Source organism: Mirounga angustirostris, unplaced genomic scaffold (genome assembly GCF_029215605.1).
Source record: "Mirounga angustirostris isolate CCGP_5_RB_7025 unplaced genomic scaffold, mMirAng1.0.hap1 SCAF_15, whole genome shotgun sequence".
Lineage (NCBI taxonomy): Eukaryota > Metazoa > Chordata > Mammalia > Carnivora > Phocidae > Mirounga > Mirounga angustirostris.
This window is the reverse complement of record NW_026991723.1, coordinates 82,741,235-82,760,142: the sequence shown is the minus strand read 5'-3', so window position 1 is coordinate 82,760,142 and position 18,908 is coordinate 82,741,235. Positions and strand designations below refer to the sequence as shown.

The 18,908-nt window shown below is 40.8% G+C and overlaps 1 protein-coding gene across 20 annotated transcripts in view; it reads left to right on the top strand.

Annotated features, from left to right (window-relative positions):
• The window catches only part of DENND1A (DENN domain containing 1A), a 501,269-nt gene that overhangs the window by 243,789 nt on the left and 238,572 nt on the right, over positions 1 to 18,908 (top strand). For all 20 annotated transcript variants that reach the window (XM_054509412.2, XM_064579581.1, XM_045883119.3 and 17 more), the window contains one exon: positions 4,169 to 4,222. In XM_054509412.2, the coding sequence (XP_054365387.1) occupies positions 4,169 to 4,222 (54 nt within the window). The remainder of the gene's footprint in view (positions 1 to 4,168; positions 4,223 to 18,908) is intronic.

Genomic DNA, 18,908 nt, shown 5'->3' with positions numbered 1-18,908 from the left:
CAAGCTGGCTTACATTCATCCTTCAGAACACACCTTGGATTTTATTTCCAGAGAAATCCTCCCCTGGGCCCCCTTCCCCAAGACTTAGTCAAGGTTTTCTTCTTTGCCCCAAGCATCTTGCACATGTCGCAGTGCTTAGTCATACCACATCTGCTTTCCTATCTTGGCCACTGGGCTGTAAATCCCTCAAGGACAGGGAAGGAGAGAGCCTAGCCTAGTTCCTAACCTACAGTAATAATTGTTTTTTTAAACTCTTTTAAATACCTGCTACATGATATATAGTGTGCTGGGTGGAAAACCCTCTGAACTGGGAAGTTTCAGTCCTAGCTGTAGTTTCGCCAGTGACCTGAGTGATCTTAATTAAAACCTTTGACCTTGTGGGCCTTGAGTTCCTCATTGATCGGATAACGCATCAAAAGAGGCGTAGGTGATCTTTTTCATATCTCAGTTACTGGAATTCTCTAATTCTCTAGGTCAAGCCCTTGTCACCACCTTCATCAGAATTCTCAGGTGGACACCCTTAGGCCAGCTCTTGATTATGCAGGGGCTGTTTTCCCTATGTTGTGAGAGCTGAATGTTTAAAAAGTTGTTTTTTTTTTTTTTTTTTTTTTTAAGATTTAATTTCTTTTGAGAGAGAGAGTGCATGAGCACAGGGTGTGGGGGAGGGGCAGAGGGAGAGAGAGAGAGAATCTCAAGCAGACTCCATACTGAGCATGGAGCCTAGTGCAGGGCTTGATCTCAAGACCCTGAGATCAAGAGTCAGACGCTTAACTGACTGAGCCACCCAGGCTCCCCTGAATGTTTAAAAAGTTTTATTGGATGTGAGGGTGATCTGGCTGTGACATCTGTCACCCCATTGATCTGGCTGATCTGGCTGCCTAGACAGGTGTCCCCTTCCTCCCTCACCATCCATGTACATCCCTCCTGAAGCTGTGTGCTCAAAGAGGACAACCTTCTCTGATAGAGGAGGACCGTTCTTCAGTCAAGGGTATATGAGTAGCTGTACTCCCCTGTTAGAACCTCCAAACAAGCTCTCAGGGTCTAGTTGTAGGAGAATGTAGGGTAGTCAGGCTTCCAAGACTCTAGACACATGCAAATGAGGTGTTGTATGTGGCAGTCTGCCTTTTGATAGATAGATGGATAGTTAGATAGATGGATAGATAGATAGATAAATAGATAGATTTTTAAAATAATGGAAAGTTTTATCTTTCATCCTCTCCAGAAGTAGGTACAGTGTTGATATTTAGTGGTTAGTATCTTAGTATTTGCCCTCATAAAGAAAATGAACATATCTTACAGGTTTTTTTTTTATGATGAGCAAATTGAAAGCAGTATTACTACCAGTAACTAATAATAGATCTTCTATTCATTAAGCTCTTAATTTCTGCCAAGTGTGCATCCCTCGTGCTCAAAACAACTCTGCAAAACAGATAGTAGTGTTGTCATCCTATAGATGAGGCTTAGAGAGGAAAAAAGGTACTTGCTCACCCAAGGCTATGTGGTTAATAAGTGAGAAGTTCGGGTCTTTCAAACCCAGGGCTAACTTCCAAGCCTGTGTTCTTTCTACTAGGCCATGGGTGTTGAAAAAAAGGGAGCAAAGAAGGAACTTCTAGAGGTTTTTGCTCATTTTAATAGAGCACAGGAAGGAAAAGAATCTTAGAGAAATTCTCGTAGGGAAGACTGCCTGGAAAAGATGAAGAAACAAGCTTTAAACCTGCCCAGGTCATTGCCAGATAGCTAAACAACCTTGCCTTTGTCTCTGTCCCTTTTCCTAAATCAGCTTGATCTCTCTGCTTCAGTCTGTAATGACATCCGACAGGTAAGCTGTGGAGTAGCCTGGCTGGGTCACCAGCTGCTGGGGAGGCAGGGCCACTCCTTCCCCTGAGTGGCTGCCAGGCCTCAAGGACAAGCCATCCCAGGGGCAGGAGGAGAAACTGTTGGGGGGAGGAGGTGCAGCTGTTTCGTGCCAGTGGTTCCTAGGAATGTTTCTGACCTCCTCTGGTCCCAGCATTTCATGGGTGATGGAGCAAGACGGAATCTCAAAGGACAGCCTGGGGATGACTTGGTTTTGGAATTGTGATGCCTCACTATTTACAACCCACTGCATCTGTAAAGGCAGATATATGTTTCTTTCCTGTTCATGAGGGATTCTCTCCATGTTGCATTTCTGATTTTGAAGGGTGAATCTCATCTAGTTTATAAAGTCTGAAATGTGGAAAAATGACAGTCCTTGACTTTGTGTCTTCAGAACAGAATACTTCTGTGTGTCTGATACAGGTGATTGAGAAAAATAGAAATGTAAACTAGCAGTCGAGCAATAATAATAATTTTCTATTAAAATATCGTTCGTGGAATGCTAGGCACTTCACATCTGTAACATTTATTCTTCCTAACAGTTTTGAAGTAGATATTTACAATTCCCATATACAGGTTCACAACTGAGGTTCTGAGCTGTTAAGTGAGGTTGCCTGAGATCACATAGCTAGGAAGTGGTGACTCTGTGGCCCTTGAGTTTTCTTCCTCACTGTGCAGGCCATTACGTTGTCACTCCATCATCCGTGGATGTCCATTACCAAACATTTCCTGGGACCCCCTTCTATAGCCATTTCATATAGAAGTTGGTATCTCGTGGCATCACATTTAACCTTGTATTTTACTTTTGCTATTTTAATCATTGTTAAGTTGAATCAATTGTTAACTAGTTTTCATGCTACAGAATCTCTACTGTTAATACTTCATGGGTAATATTTTGGCACAGACACACGGTTTTTGGAATGATGCTTTGTGGAGGGTTTTGTTTTGTTTTTTAAGTGGTCTTTTCGTAATGTTTTTTGTTTTTACTTTTTAGTTTATTTCAGTTCAAGTGGCTTTAGCTATAATTTGTTCATAAGAAGTGTAGGTATTGCAAGCTGTTTTAGTGGGAAGAGCATAGGATTCTTGCAGACCTGGTTTCAGTTCCTATCACCTGCTAGCTTTATGACCTTAGAGCCCTAAGCCTCAGTTTACCCATTTGTAATATGGAGATAATATGTATCTTAAAATTAGGGAAGTTAAAGATAATACTGATACAAATATCTGGCATCAAGCTTTCCATGTAGCAGGTCGATATCTGTTGAATAGTAGGCAAGTAGCTCATACTATTACTGTTGTTATTGTCATTACTGCGGTTGTCCCCCAGCTTTTCATTTCAAGAAGTCTGTACAACTCATTCTTCTTGAGACCTACTTATTTTGCAATTATCTAAGCATGGAGGGGAGGGACTTCCTGAAATGTCACTTGGGGGTCCAGGTTTGAACTTAGGCCATGGCTAAGCTGACCTTCTCTGCTGTGACCTTTCCTGCCCTTTGCACAATCCCATCTTTAATTGGCCAGCACCAGACTCGCCATTCCTGCTTGCCATTGTCCTCTGAGTCTTTAATAGTTCAGAGGAGGTGTCATCAGTCCAGCCTGTTGTCATTTAACTCAGGGACATGTGCTCGTTACATACATCGGGATGCCTCCTTGAAAGTTCTTTGAACAGGTCAGGTTTTCAGCTCCATTGAGTCTCCCACTCCCTTCACTGGAGATTACACTAGAAGTCAGGAGGCTTCTTTGCAGAGCATGCTTAGGGGACAGAATTCTCACTCTTAGCCATCTGTAGTGGTCTCAGTGCAGCAGTCCTTCAGTTGGAGCTGTCCTTAACATCACTTGGGCCTTTGGGGCAGATTTTGCCCGCAGCTTGTATATGGATATAATCTCAGATGCTAAAATGAAATGGCAGGTTTGGTTGGTAAGGCTATTGCCGAGTGAACTTAGTGATACTTGGTCCCTCAAGTCCACTTGCCTCATTGAACAATAAATTATGAAGCCTGCAGCTTTCATGTGTTCAGAAATGTGCAAACATTGTAGGGAAATTTAGCCTTTAACCTCTTTGAGCTGTTCATTTAATATCTCCAAAAGAAGTTCATCTCTCATAGAAAAGAATTCCGTCTACCAAACTGGTGACTTAATGTGTCTGGCTGTAATCCAGCATTATCCAAAGAAAATACTCTATAGTCATTTCCTGTGAGTGAACCTCTGTTTCCTCATCTGAGTGAGGAATTACCTTCAGATCATTTACCTGATTTCTGAATAATGTGCTTGTTGCATATTTTTGCAAAAGTAAATAGCTTTTGCTTTTCTTTTCCAGCATTCTTATTTTACTGTGCCTGATACTAGAGAACTTCCCAGCATACCCGAGAATGTGAGTACTTGGGGGGGGGGGGGAGATTAAATTTTTATTCTTCTTTATCTTTTATTTACATTTAAAAGAAAAGGATATATTTTCCCATTATAAAAATAATGCATTACAAAAGCAAAAACAAATAGAATATTTGAAAAGCAGAAAAAGTATAAAGAGGGATCATTACTTATACTTCTCAAAGGTAATCACCTATTAACATGTTGATGTCTCATTTTAGTCTTTTTAGAATGTATTTTTTTTACATAGTTAAAATCACTGATCACATATGCATTTTTCCATCTCATTCATAGAATCCTATTTGTTAGCTGTGTAATATTCCATTTGCTTTGTAATTTACTTAGCTCTCCCTTCACTGTTGTGCATTTAGGTGGTTTTTAGTTTTTGCTGTTGTAAATAAAATGTTTCTATAGAAAGAACTTTTCTATAAAGATTTCTTTATTAGGATAGATTTACTTAAGTAGAATTATACTACATTTCTATATCCACTTTTAAGAGTGTAAAAGAAAGTATTTGTGGGTATTAGTGTGAAGACCGCCCCCCCACACCTCTTAAAGATTTAAGGGTAGTGAACATGAGTCTGAGGGAGCAGAGGTTAATGTTTGCCCTCTGAACAAGCTGAATTATGTATCTAGCCTTTAGACACATTTTCAAAATGTTTTACTCAGATTATAAGTAGTACTATGTAGAATTAAATATAGATTCACCACTGTGTAGGCACTTGATTACTTTTTTAAAATTGTGGCAAAATATATATATATAATATCGAATTTACCATTTTAACTATCTTTAAATGTACATTTCATTGGTGAACTATATTCACATTGTTGTGCAGTCATCATCAGCAGGACTTTTTCATCTTTCCCAACTGAAACTCTGTACCCATTAAAAAACAACTCCCCATTTACGCCCTCCTCCCATCCCTTGGCAACCACTATTCTTTCAGAGTCTCTCTTTATGAATTTGATTAGTTACCTAATATAAGTAGAACCATACAATATTTGTCCTTTTGTGTCTTGGTTATTTAATTTAGCATCATGCCTTTGTGGTTTATCCATGTTATAACATGTCTCAGCATTTCCTTCCTTTTTAAGACGGAATAATATTCCATTGTATGTATATACATACTCCATTTTGCTCCTCCACTGATGGACATATGAGTTTTCTACATTTTGGCTATTGTGAATAATGCTGCTATGCACATTGGTGTACAAACATCTGTTCAGGTCCCTGCTTTTAATTATTTTAGGTATATACCTGGTTATTTTTTTAAAGTACTGGAGTAAGTGGTGTATTTCTTTGTAATCATTACAGACTCACAGAAAGGAAATTCTTTTACATGTTGTCTATAGAGCTCACAAATTATAAATGTTGCTCAAGTAATCATGTGTTCTTAATGAAGTTAGACTATAAGTTGTTAGATAACTATCTTAGTTGGGATTGTCAAATATATCCATAATGTTTATGATGAGGCTCTGGTGGAAAATACTGCTTCCTTTTTGTTTACATTAAGTAATAAAAACTTTGGAGCATAGACCCCATTTCAGCAACAATAGCTAATGTTACTATGTACAGCTGCTTGTCAGATGATGGATTCAGTAGGTACCTGCATTTTCTCACTGACCTCTTTTGACAAACTTAGGTGCAACTATTGTAATTACTATTTTATATCTAGAAACAGGCCCTGAGAATTTAAGTAACATATTCAAGGTCCTGCAGCAAAGAAGTGGTAGGATTAGAATTCAGACATTGGTCTTTCTGGTTTTAGAGACTGAGCTCTCACGTACTATGCTATACTTTGAGCCCATTATTTTGCCCTTCATCTCCAAAAAAATTCCATGGAAATGACAAAAGAACAATAAAATTAAGGAGAAGAATGTTCTTATAATTCCAGAAGCAGCTGCCATGAGCCAAAAAATATGAGGAATTTCTACAACATAAAGGAGATGATTACCGATACTTAGCAGTCAATAAGGAGTAGATAATGGAGGAACCCAGATCCAGTGGAGAGCAGAAGTAGGGGCATACCATGGACAAATAGCAAAAGGCGTTTTGTTGAAGGATTATTTGCAAATGCCATGAACAATTATAAAAATTGGCTATGTACCAGATCACTGAAAATTCTAAAATAGAAAAAAAGTCTTACAGGCCAATCTTTTCATGGCAATGAAATAAGACTAGAAATTAATGATAAAGGTTTTAAAAATATTTGTCTACTTGAAATAGTGGTTGGTGTCAAAGGGGATAAAACATTGAAATTGTGTATTGTTTAGACATTAATGACAACGAGAACACTAAACAACAAAAACCTAAGGGATTCAGCCAAAACTACACTCAGGGGGAAACTGATAGCTTCTAATGCTTTTATTATAAATAAGAAACTGAGAAAATAATGAACTTGACTTTCAGTTCAAGAAGCTGGAAAATGAGGGGTGCCTGGGTGGCTCATTCGGTTAAGCATCTGACTCTTGATTTCAGCTCAGGTCGTGATCTCAGGGTCATGGGGTTGAGCCCCGTGTCAGGCTTCAAGCTCAGTGTGGAGTCTGCTTGGAATCCTCCCTCTCCCTCTCCTTCTGCCCCTTCCCCCACTTGTATGTGCTCTGTCTCTAAATAAATAAATAAAATCTTAAAAAAAAAAAAAAAAAATTAGGGGCGCCTGGGTGGCTCAGTCGTTAAGCGTCTGCCTTCGGCTCAGGTCATGATTCCAGGGTCCTGGGATCAAGCCCCACATCAGGCTCCCTGCTCGGCGGGAAGCCTGCTTCTCCCTCTTCCACTCCCCCTGCTTGTGTTCCCTCTCTCGCTGTGTCTCTCTCTGTCAAATAAATAAATAAAATCTTAAAAAAAAAAATTAATGGCAATCAAAAAGCCAAAACTAGAAGCATTTAATTACAGTTTTAATTAGAAAATATTGTTAAAGTAGAATTGAAAAATAAGACCTTTTTAAAACTGAATTTTTGAAAAGAGTAATAATCGTAAAATTATGCAATAAATTTGATAGAGATAAGATAAAATTTTCCAGAAAAATATAAATGATTGAAGTCAACCTAAGAAATAAGAAATATAAATATAGAACCATAACTTGAAAAGATTAATTAAAGCTTTTTTGGCCATCTCTTTACCTTGCTGCTACAAGTATGTGAGGTTTTAGGTGGTTATATAGGCATGTTAAGGAATGGATTATTATGTAAACTGTTCCAAATTATAGGAAAGGTATGTATGTATATGTATTAAACAAAAGAAAAAGAAAAATTGCTTGTAATCCCGTATCTCAGAGAAAGTCACATTCCAAGTTTTTCTTTCCCCTTTATGATAGTAGCAGTTTCTACACTATGCTGCCTGGAGCCCCGAGGTTGCTTTAGGACCCCTGGACAGCCTGGGGGGGATGGATGACTGGCTGACCAGAGCACAAGGTCCCTGCTCCTGCTTTATTCATTGCAGGTTCATTCCTGTCTGCTTAAATTGGGAATTAGGTTATATTTTGTTTGAGATAAAGGAGTCCTTTTGATAAAAAAAAAAAATTTTTAGAAGCTACATTTTAAAAAACACAATGGAGGGCGCCTGGATGGCTCAGTTGGTTAAGCGACTGCCTTCGGCTCAGGTCATGATCCTGGAGTCCCAGGATCGAGTCCCGCATCAGGCTCCCTGCTCGGCAGGGAGTCTGCTTCTCCCTCTGACCTTCCTCCCTCTCAGGCTCTCTGTCTCTCATTCTCTCTCTCTCAAATAAATAAATAAAATCTTTAAAAAAAAAAAAATTTAAAAAACACAATGGAGATGATACCAAATACATACCTTTCTATCAGCGCTTTTTTTTATGACAATGTATTATGAATGTTTCAAATATCTTTGTTGTACAAAACATTAAATAAAAAGTACATATAGAAAAAAGTGAATTACCGTCGTCCCTCCCCCACCCCAGTCCCATTCTCCCTCCAGTTTGCGTGTCCTTCCAGACCTTTCAGACCTTTCTCTGTGTATTTACTGTATCATATGTGTGAGTACCTGTGTATGTTGTAGACATTTCTTTAGACATAAATATGATACTATCATATTGTTTTGCAACTCACTTTTTAAAATGTATTCTCAAACCTGTTCATATTGATTTACTTCATCCTTTTTTAATGATTTTTTTAATTTAATGGTATTACTATTCTTATGAAAGTAATACATATTAATGGCTTAAAAAATCATATAGTACCACATAATTGTTGATGGAAATTTCAGATTCTCCTTACTTTCCACTTCCCAGAGGCAGCTACTTTCAAGATTTTAGCAGTTGCAGTATTTCTCTCTATGTTTTAAACTAATATGCACATATCGCTATATCTTAATTTTTCTTTTCAGATATCACCTATTGATTTTCCTGTGGAAGTTGAGAGTTTAGATCTTTTACCACCTCTGAGCCTCTCTCCCCCGTAGAAGATAACTTCTTCTCACTCACATGTTTTCCCTCCCCCATTTTTCCTCTATCTTCAGAAAATTTTTAAAATTTTTAAATTGTTTACAATTCAGTGAGCATGTGGGATGAGATGATCAATTATGATTGCATTTTCTTTCTTGTATAACTTTTTGTCAAATAGGAGTTCCTGGATTTCACATCTTCTTGTTTATTCCCTTATTCTGGTGAAACATTCTCCAGTAGTTTCCTAAGAAAGTATTGTGTTGCAGGGCTCCTGGGGGCTCAGTCATTAAGCGTCTGCCTTCGGCTCAGGTCATGATCCCAGGGTCCTGGGATCGAGCCCCGCATTGGGCTCCCTGCTCCGCGGGAAGCCTATTTCTCCCTCTCCCACTCCCCCTGCTTGTGTTCCCTCTCTCGCTGTCTCTCTCTCTGACAAATAAATAAATAAATAAATCTTTAAAAAAAAAATTGTGTTGGAGGCAACATGGTCGGACCTTGCATCACTGAAAATGACTGTTTTAGTCTGGGTAGGATTGGAAATTGCCTTCAGAATTTTGAAGACATAGCTCTGTTGACTTCTAGTTTTCCTTTTGAAACTTGGAAGTTGTAAGCCATTCTGATTCTTGATTTATTTTTTAGGATCCTTTATTTGTCTTTGGTATTCTGAAATTGTCCTTTTCATCTGCTGTGCTGGCCACTTGGTGCTCATTCAGTCTAGAAACTCATGTCCTTTATAGCCAGGAAATGGTGTCACATTATTTCTTTGAAAAGATGCTTCTCTATTTTTCTCCTTTCTCTGGGGCTTCAGTGGTAGGATCCTGTGTTGATCCAGTAATTTCCTTTTCTATTTTCCATCTCTCTCTTTCAGTCTTCTTTCTACTTTCTTTAACAAATCATTTCACCCTTTTGAATTTTTTCTGCTATCATTGTTTATGTATCTAAGAGCTTTTTGGTGTTGTTCAATAAATTATTCATTGTTTAATGGCATCTTGTTTCATGAGTGCAGTATGTTTTCTCATCCCTTTGAGACTCGTTCATAGGTCTAAAAATTTGTTCTTTCTGCATGTTTTCTTCCTCCATGTTATCTCTCTCCTGTTTGTTTCACTCTGTATCTTTGATGGTAGAGGATTTCCTCAAGTGCCTGTCCAGCCCTATTTAAGACGGAGGCACTAAAAAGCTAAGTGGAAGCTCTGTGTTCATGAATGGGGCTTGTTACCTGGTGGCCTTTACTGGAGATGATGGATCAGAAAGGCCTGGTTACTTAGGGGCTGTATGTGGGGAGCTTTCGAATGTCAGTATCAGAATCTTATCTTTGGAACTAGTGAGGTTTTTTGTTTTTGTTTTTGCCAGTGAGCATAAGCTTCATTTATTATCATTCTGGAAGCTGAATGAGGGTGGTGAGTTATGGGATATCAACATTTAGCATGTATTCTTTAAGCCCCCCTCCCATTTTTTACTTAATGCTTTATCCCCTGTCCTTAGCTATACCTGGTGTTCCCATGCTTTCTGGTTCAGTTCCTCTAGAAAGTAAACACTTCTTTTGCTGGAGGAGTTTCAGAAGGCTGGTTGACTAGCAGAGTGAGCTGGGAGAGAAGAATCTTATTTTTATTGGCACCTTTCCTCCAGCCTTCAAAGCTTCTGGGTGTCTCCATTTCCTGAACCTTTTTGGAGTTCTGTGGTATGAGTTGGGCTCAAGCGTGTGTCCTATCCCTCTGTCCCAGCTTTCGTGTTCTGCCCTTTGTGGGCTGCCGAGTCATCCTCCTTTAGTTTTTCAACCTCAGTTGGCACTGTTGACATGTTGGGCCAGATCATTCTTTGTCATGTGGGACTGTCTTGTACACTGTGGGATGTTAGCAACATTCCTGGGATCTACTCACTATATGATGGTAGCACACCCCCTTCCAGTTATGACAACCCAGAATGTCTCCAGACATTGCCACATTGTCCCCTGAGGGTGCATGACCCAGGTTGAGAACCATTTCTTTAGTAACTTCTGCTTTCTGGCTTCTAAAAATTTGACCTCTCTCTTCCAGTAATGTCTTTTCTCCTGTTCTTTGGGGTTTATGTCTTTTAAAAGTCTTTCACTGTGACTTTCCCTGGGGCGTTGTTGGGGAGGGATGGTATCAGACAGAAAAGACAAAATATTTGTGTTTAATCTGCCATATTTTACTAGAAATCGCTACAGTGTTTTAACTATGCCACTCCTACTAATAGACATTTAGATTGCTTCTAATGTTTTGCTATTATAAATAATGTTACAACAATTATTGCCTAGGTTAGGTTCATCATTTTAATTTTTTTTTAACTTGAAGGACCGAGAGTTCCTTAAGAACTTAAAATGAGGTCCTGAAAGTTCTGATAATTTCTTAATTTTCAAAACTGCCATAACAGAGGTTAGAAATAGTTTGGCGGCGGGGGGGGGGGGGGGACTGTCTTCTTCATAGCTCCAATTCCTGTCTGCACTGCCCCCACCATTTAAAAAAAAATTTGCATTCCCTCTGCTGGTTTTGCCACTAATGAACCAATTCCCTGTGTATGACCCATTGTCCCCTAAATCCTCCTTTGCAAATCAGTAAAAGGCTGGCCTTGTTTGTTTCTAAGCGGGAATAATAAAAACAATCTGCCAGACTCCTAACATACATGGTTCCATTTAAATCCTTACAGCTCCTCTGTGAGAGATAGACGTGAGCTCCATTTTATATATAGGGACCCAGGGCTCACAGACCTGAGGTTACCAGCCCACGGTCTGCACCTAAGTGGGGTGTAGTGACTCAGGTTGGTAAGGAACCAAAGCATTTTGTTTTCATTATACCCGCCTGCCTCCCTGCAGTTGACTTTTGATATTCATGAGGAAAGAGGAAAAAATTATTTTTCACATCTCAAATATGAAGTGAAGCAGGAAAGCTTTTCCTCCAAGGAGAATCTGAACTTTTGTAGGACCAATTTGTGTGATTTTTGACATAGAATCAGGATTGAGCTCTAGCCATGTTGAAATTTGCATTTTAATCTCTTGGTGATTTTCAAGGATTAATTTAAAATGACTAAATTCCTGCATTGCAAATTGAAACAAGCAATAACCATGGGGTTGTTAATATGATAGAGTCTGCTGTAGTGGAAAGAACATGAGTTTTGGAGACAGCCAGACACCGGGCTCTACCACTCGGGGACCTTGGACTACTTACTTATATTCTCTGAGCCTCAGTGTCCTTATGTAATAAAGAAAACTGGGAGGAACAAATGAAGAATTAAATGCAAAGTTCCAAAAAATAAATAAATAAATAAATGCAAAGTTCCAAGGTCAGTGCTTGGTGCAAGAAAGATGCTGCTTTTGATGGTCCTTTTCTTTCCCTTCTTCTCTTGGCTTTCCTACAATTCCAGTCTTAACCTCTTTTGAGGTCTGAGTTGTGGCTCAGGGCTAGGGCACATTACTTTTTGGAGCTTATCTTTTCTGGGGTTTTGCTAACATTCTTGGTTGTGAAGATCAGTATTTGTCCTTTCATGGAGTGTATATTTGACCACACAAGTCTCTTAGCAGGAGCCACTGACACCAGAATTTCTGAAGCTTAGAAATGGTAGAGGGAATGGAGTCCAGGACTCCGGTACCTGTCATATGGGAGGTTCTGTAAACATTTATTGATTATCTCCTCTAAGAGACATGTTAAACTTAAAAGAATAAGCAAAGAGAAGGGTAAAAGGACTTTGGCACATGGAACTTCATTCTGTCACCAGAGGATCAGGTTGTTCTGGACAGCTTCGGAGAATGGTTAATGTAAGAAAGAGAGAAAGGAGCTAGTATAGATTCAACACCTGCCATGGATCAGATCAGGCACTATTTATCACGGAATCTTCACAGCAGGCTTACGAAGTGGTTGTTATCCCTGCTCTGAAGAGGAAATGAAGCCCAGAGACCTGAAGTAACTTGCCCCTAGTCATGTAACCAGTAAATGCGAAAACCGGAAGTCACACTCAGGTCAGTCTGATCCCAGCACTGAGATGCTGCTGGGTCCTGGGCCTCAGGCTCTATGGCTCCCCCACACCCTTCTAAGAAATTGCTCATTGTCAGTTTAAGTTCTGTAATTAATTTTGTGAACTTGTTTAATGTCATTTCTCCTTCCATAATGAGAGGGATTTGTATTTTTTCATCACTGCATCTCTATAATTAGCACTCTGTAAATACCCAGAACATAGTAGATTGTCAATATATATTTATGGAATGACTGAATGATTGGCTGAATGAATGAATGAATGAGCAATGCAGCCACCCCCAAGAAAAGGGAAAATAACAATTCTTTTCAGTTGGCTTTTAAGCCAGTATGTCTGCAAGACGTTAATAAAAAGCAAATGTAGAAAATTCTTTCCACTTTCAGATGGCTGTTGAAGTTAATTCTCATTATTTTTACAATTTTTGTGTAGAAATATTTTCTTCCTTTTCACTGAAAAACTGTCACTATGTAATTGTTCATCAGAGTTATCTCAAGATAATATATATAGGAGTGAATTTTATACAGGCAATAGTTAAATGAGCATAAATCTTTATAAATTTTAAACAGTTGACCTGCATTAAAGAGAAGTCACAGATCAGGAACAGATATGTAGTAATAATTACATTGTAAACTGGTTGTAGAAGGGATTCTTTTATTAGCAGCTAGGTTTTGAAGTTTACTTTTGATTAATGGATAATCATATAGACCTTCATTTGGAATATTAAACAAACCTGTCTTAATTATCTGGTCGGTGTCATACCAAGTGGTTAATGATGCGCGGAAAGCATTTAGAATGGACAGTTACATATAACATTGCCCAGACTTCCACTTTGTCAAAAGATGTACCATGATATAGAAAAGATTTATGAACTCATCGTGACTTTCAAAAATAAACAAAGTTGAGGTGGTAGTAGAAGACCTATTATCAAGTACTGAGATTGTAGAGAATTCCATTGTTGCTCTTAAGAGTTGTCAGGTAATTGTTTATTATAATGGTTTTTCCATTCACACGGAGGGATAAAATTTGACCTCCGGGTAAACCCTGCCTTCTTTCCTATAATATACTTCTCTGATGTGATAGCTTAAGTGAGTTTGTGGAATTCTTTCTCAGACAGATTATTTTAGAATGCAAATTTATAATTCCCTTTTAAGAATCCCACACAACTAAAGTAACCTAAATTCTTAAAAAAAAAAAAAAATCAATTGAGGATTTTAAAGGTTTACATTATGGTAAAATAATCTAAGCAGGAGTTATTTCAGGAAATAAGACCCATTGGCAAAACCAAGCCTCTTGCCTAGAAGCCTCCTCCAGACACAGTACAGTAAGTCTTTATCATCTGTACTGTGTATGAAGCTGAAAGTCACAAAGACTAATAAAATGACAGACCGTGGGGCGGACTAGCATCTGTTTCGAAGGCTCCAAGGAGTACCCAGCTTAGAGTCGGTTCTTTGGTTTGGGGATTATCTCATTTCCCTAAGGTATTGAACCTAAGACGCTTTTTCTCTAAGCCCCACTATGTCCCCTCCCATCCTTGGCCCACGCCCCCCACCCCCCACCTGCTTCCTCACCCCGGGCATGGATCACAGTGAGCCCGAAGTCCCCAGCCACCTGGATTGGCACGGGAGCCAGCAGGGACAGCTAGAAGCGAGCAGCCATTATGGGGCTTCTCCTGGGGGAAATGAGGCTTGCCAGGTGCCTTCCCTTCCTCTTTGTCTGGATTTAGAGCCATAGAGGGTTAGAGCTGGACGGGACCTTCACCGTCATCTCTTTGCAGAGATGAGAAACAGGAGCCTGGAGAAGCTAAGGAGCTTGTGTAGCACACATCTCTTCCAAAACTCAACTTCCAGGCTCTTCTGACCCACTTAACTAGAGACCTTCCTTGGACCTGAGCCCTTTCCAGCCCTGAGTAGTGGTCAGCTTCATATTCCTGCTACCCAGCCCTACAGAGAGAGCCCGTAATGAATGCTAGGTGGACAGGAGAATGCTCATGGGCACATAATTGATATGTAACTGAAAGAATGCTTGAGTTCTATGAATAGAAACGGAATGTCCTTAAGCCTAAAAACGTCCTGGCACTGAGAAAACTGAACCCTTCTGAGCATGGACACTGGAAATAGTCCCTCGAAGCAAGATTTTCCTTCCCAGTAGGTGAGTCACACAGAGAGGTAATTGTCAGGGAATGGAGGGGGTGGTGATTTAGACTTAGCCGTGGTGGCATTATAGTCTAGGACACTGGGCCCAAGACTAGGTGAGCGGCAACACCATGCTTGATAGGATTGATGGTTCTTTAGAAGGAGGGCTGATTCCCTCATTAAATGAGTAGACTCCTTTTAAGAAAACTGGGCACGTGGACAAGTGTGGTGCTCAGTAACTTGGAAGCCTGGGTGTTGTCTGCAATTCTCTCCACCGCCCCCCCCCCCCCCCCGCCTCTTCTCAGGTCTGATCCATTATCAGGTCCTGTGATTTCACTTTACAGAGATCTGTCACATCCATATTCAAAGCTTTCATCTCCGTAGTTTATTTGTTGTAATCATTCTTTCCCGGAATATGGCAGTAGCCTATTAATTGATTGTCCTGCCTTCCACTCGCCCTCTCCTGGACATCCTCCATAGGATCTCTAGGAAGATCCTTCTGAAACACATATGTAACTGTATCATGATCCTTCAGCAGCTCCCTCTTACCCGTGGGGAAAGTCTAAGCTCCCACAGAATCTGAACCCAGCTCCCCTGCCCCAGCATGTCCCCTGCCGTGTGTCCTCCTCTTCACTCTACTGACCTGCTGGAGCTCCTCTCTCCTCCCTGCTTCTGTCTCTGCATGGAATATGCTTCTCCCCCTGTCCATTGAGTGAAGCCCTCTTGGGAGACCCAGACCAGCTGTCTTCTCCTCTGTCAAGCCTTCCCCAGCCTTGCCCCCGTGTATCCATCCAGCAAAGTTAAGTCTGCCCTTCTCAGGCAGCCCTGGAGTGTGTGTAGCCTGGACCATGGTACTTTGCACACCACACTGATGCCATTCCCATTCCCAGGCTATACTCCTGGAAAATGGGGATCATCTTTACTTAATCTCTGCAGGTCCAGCTCCCAGGATGGTACTAAACACATAGTAGGAGTTAAATAAGTGTTTGTTGATTGGCTGATTACAGGAGACAGAAATGGGAGGTTGAAGACTTGGTTCCACTGAAGCAAAGTGCTAGGAGAGTAGTATACCTTGTGTCCCTTAGAAATATAAGCTCATAGTATGTTCTGGCTGCAGTCTTGACCTAGGACACTGTGCCATGGAGCTCCCTCTGCTCCTTATTCCCTATTCCCTATACTCTTGTCTTACCCATAAGACCTATGACTGACGTGGCTGTGAAATGAATACCTGCTTCTGTATGCAGCCCCCTCCCCATTACCTGATGAACAAACCACCTATTTCTTTACACATTTATTTTTTTAGAGAGAGGGTGTGCATGGGGTGGGGAGGGGAGGAGCAGAGGCAGAGGGAGAGGCGGGGAGGGGGAGGGAAAATACCAAGCAGGCTGTGTGCCCAGCACGGAGCCAGACACGGGGCTTGATCCCACGCTCCTGAGATCATGACCTGAGCCGGAATCAAGAGTTGGATGCCCAACCGACTGAGCCACCCAGGTGCCCCTTCTTTACGTTTAATAAATGTAGCCACAAATACCTTCAACAGCCTCCCCCAACCCCCAGCTATTTTACATGGGTTTTGAGTTGCCAGGGTCCATTCTTTTTCTGTGAACCCTTCACCATTACTAAGTATTTGATCACTTATCCAACCTAGACCCAAGTTTTCTGATATCAAATGCTGTGTTCTTCCTAATATACCACGGTGTCTTTCAGGCTGGTGTATTTCTCTTAGGCTACACTGCTCAAACTCCAGCTAAGGAGCTGAGGTCTTCAGTCATTGCTTTCTTTACTTACTGATTCATTCTTTTATCAAACTGCTAGATGTTGAGATATGTCATTGCCCAGAGGGACCTCAGTCTAGGAACAAAAACATACTTGTAACCAAGTGGTTATAAGATAGAGACAAATAACCATGCCAGCACAAAGTGTAGGAGCTTGACAAATGTGGAATCGAGGAAGCCTTTTAGGAGGAGGTAACATTTCACCTGGGTCTTGAAAAGTGAGTGAGTGTCCTCAAGGAAGAGAAGAGCATTCTAGGAGGAGGAAACAACAGAAGTAAAGGCCTGAGGGTATGAAAAGGTATGACAGGTTTGAGAAATTGAGGGTTGGTGTAGCTTAAGCCACTGGATGCTTTAAGGCACAGGGAGGAGACCCTTCTTGCCAAGGGGTTTTCTTCAGAGATGAAGTTTGGTGGAAACTGTAAATGCTCCCTACAGCTGCTCCCAAGGCCTGCTCTGCCCTGCAGGTGCTCCCACGGCTGAACGAAGTTCCCAGGGCTGTCGCCACTCCCACCCACTCCCACCCGCCTAGGCGGGTGGCATCCCAGAAGGAAAGAGGCAGGGGAGGAAGCAGATAAGAAAGACAGCTTCTGTTTAGACACAAATATCTTGGTAATCAGCACAGATGGGATGAGAAATACCAAAAAAAGTACATGACAGTTTAGAGAGAATTTGGCTAAATGTTACATATTTTTAACATACCTGTATAGAGTTTTTGGAACAAGCACCTGAATCTCTCAGAAATTGATTGGGCTTGGGGGTTATGCCTCAACCAAGTGGTGTTTTGGTTTCAGAAATGTTTCCTTCCCCATCCACAAAAGTATCCTTGCGATTTTTTTTTTCTCCCACCAAAATAAGGTGCAGGGTTTGTCTCTGACGCCGTGTCTCCTTATTTGGACGGCAAGCTGTGTAACATATTTCTACCCAGCGCGAAGCTTCTTGGCAGACTCTCGAGGCCACGTTTTGGTGGCTTCGGAGTTATCTTTGGATCTGTCAAAAGTGCTAATGGGCTTTCTGGCCTTCTTTAAGCTCCTCATTTCTATTTCCTTTTTACTTGCATCCTCTCCTAAAAGAAAAATTGATGTAATTCAGCAGCAGCTAAGCATTTTACTGAAATGCTCAGCTGAGGGCCTTGTGTTTTTGTTTGCGAGACTAGTTCTGCCATGTCACGGTCTTCGGAGCAAACCCCACCCTGACATCATTAGCTCAGCACTCCTCAGTCCACTGGGCAAGAGACCCGCTTGTTGGCTACTTGAGACTGCCTTGCTTGTTTGTCTTTTGTTTTTCAAGTTTGTTAGGAGGCAGGTTGTGTGGTGGTTAGAGCAAGGGCTTCAGACTCAGGAGACTTGGTTTTGAAACGGGGCTCTGCCCTTTCTAGCTGGGTGACCTTTGGAGCCTACTGACCCTTCCTGGGCCTCAGTTTCTTCATCTGTAAAATGGAGATGATGATGCCTTTTTCAGGGTTGTTGAGAAGACTGGAGAGAACACAGGTAGAGTACCTGTTGTCTAACACAGAAGGATTACTCAATAAATGGGATGACCGTTCTTAACAGCAGCACTTCTTCTCTTTCAGTAGGTGTACTTAGATCCTGCTTTGTTCCAATGCTATGCTTCCTTTCCTGAATACAAGTTTTCCCTACTATTTGTACCGATATTAACAAAGAGCACAGGTTTAGAGACAAATTCACCCGAGACTGATGATCCACATAGTGTATAACCTTGGTCCTATTACTTCATTTTCTCTGTTGTCTGTTTTCCTATCTGTAGAGATGATACTGCCTGTTCAAGGAATGGTTTCAAGATTAAGTGAAATACGGGGCGCCTGGGTGGCTCAGTTGGTTGAGCGACTGCCTTTGGCTCAGGTCATGATCCTGGAGTCCCGGGATCGAGTCCCGCATCGGGCTCCTTGCTCAGCGAGGAGTCTGCTTCTCCCTCTGACCCTCTCCCCCTCATGCTCTCTCTCTCTCAAATAAATAAATAAAATCTTAAAAAAAAAAAAAAAGATTAAGTGAAATAATGTATGTAAAGCTTTGTATATTATAGATGTTTAAAAATACTTAAGTGGGACAATGTAAGGGAAAGTGTATGGGCTCTGGAGTTGGATCTGAGGCCAGATTCTGACTCTACCAGTTACTGAATCTCTCCCAGACTTACTTTATCTGGATACTGGGGGGAAAATGCCTCCTTGGAGTTTTGTGAGAACTGCGTAAGATTACACATACGAAGTACCTGATACGGTACCTGGTACTTGGTAGGTAGTCAGTATATGGGGTTATTAATTCACTCACTATTTATAAAGGTCGATGGTTAACCTGGTATTCCAATCAAAGAACAATAAATCATAAGATAAGTGCCCATTCTTATTCCCAACCCATTATATTGTTGAAAAGCACTTTATGCTATTT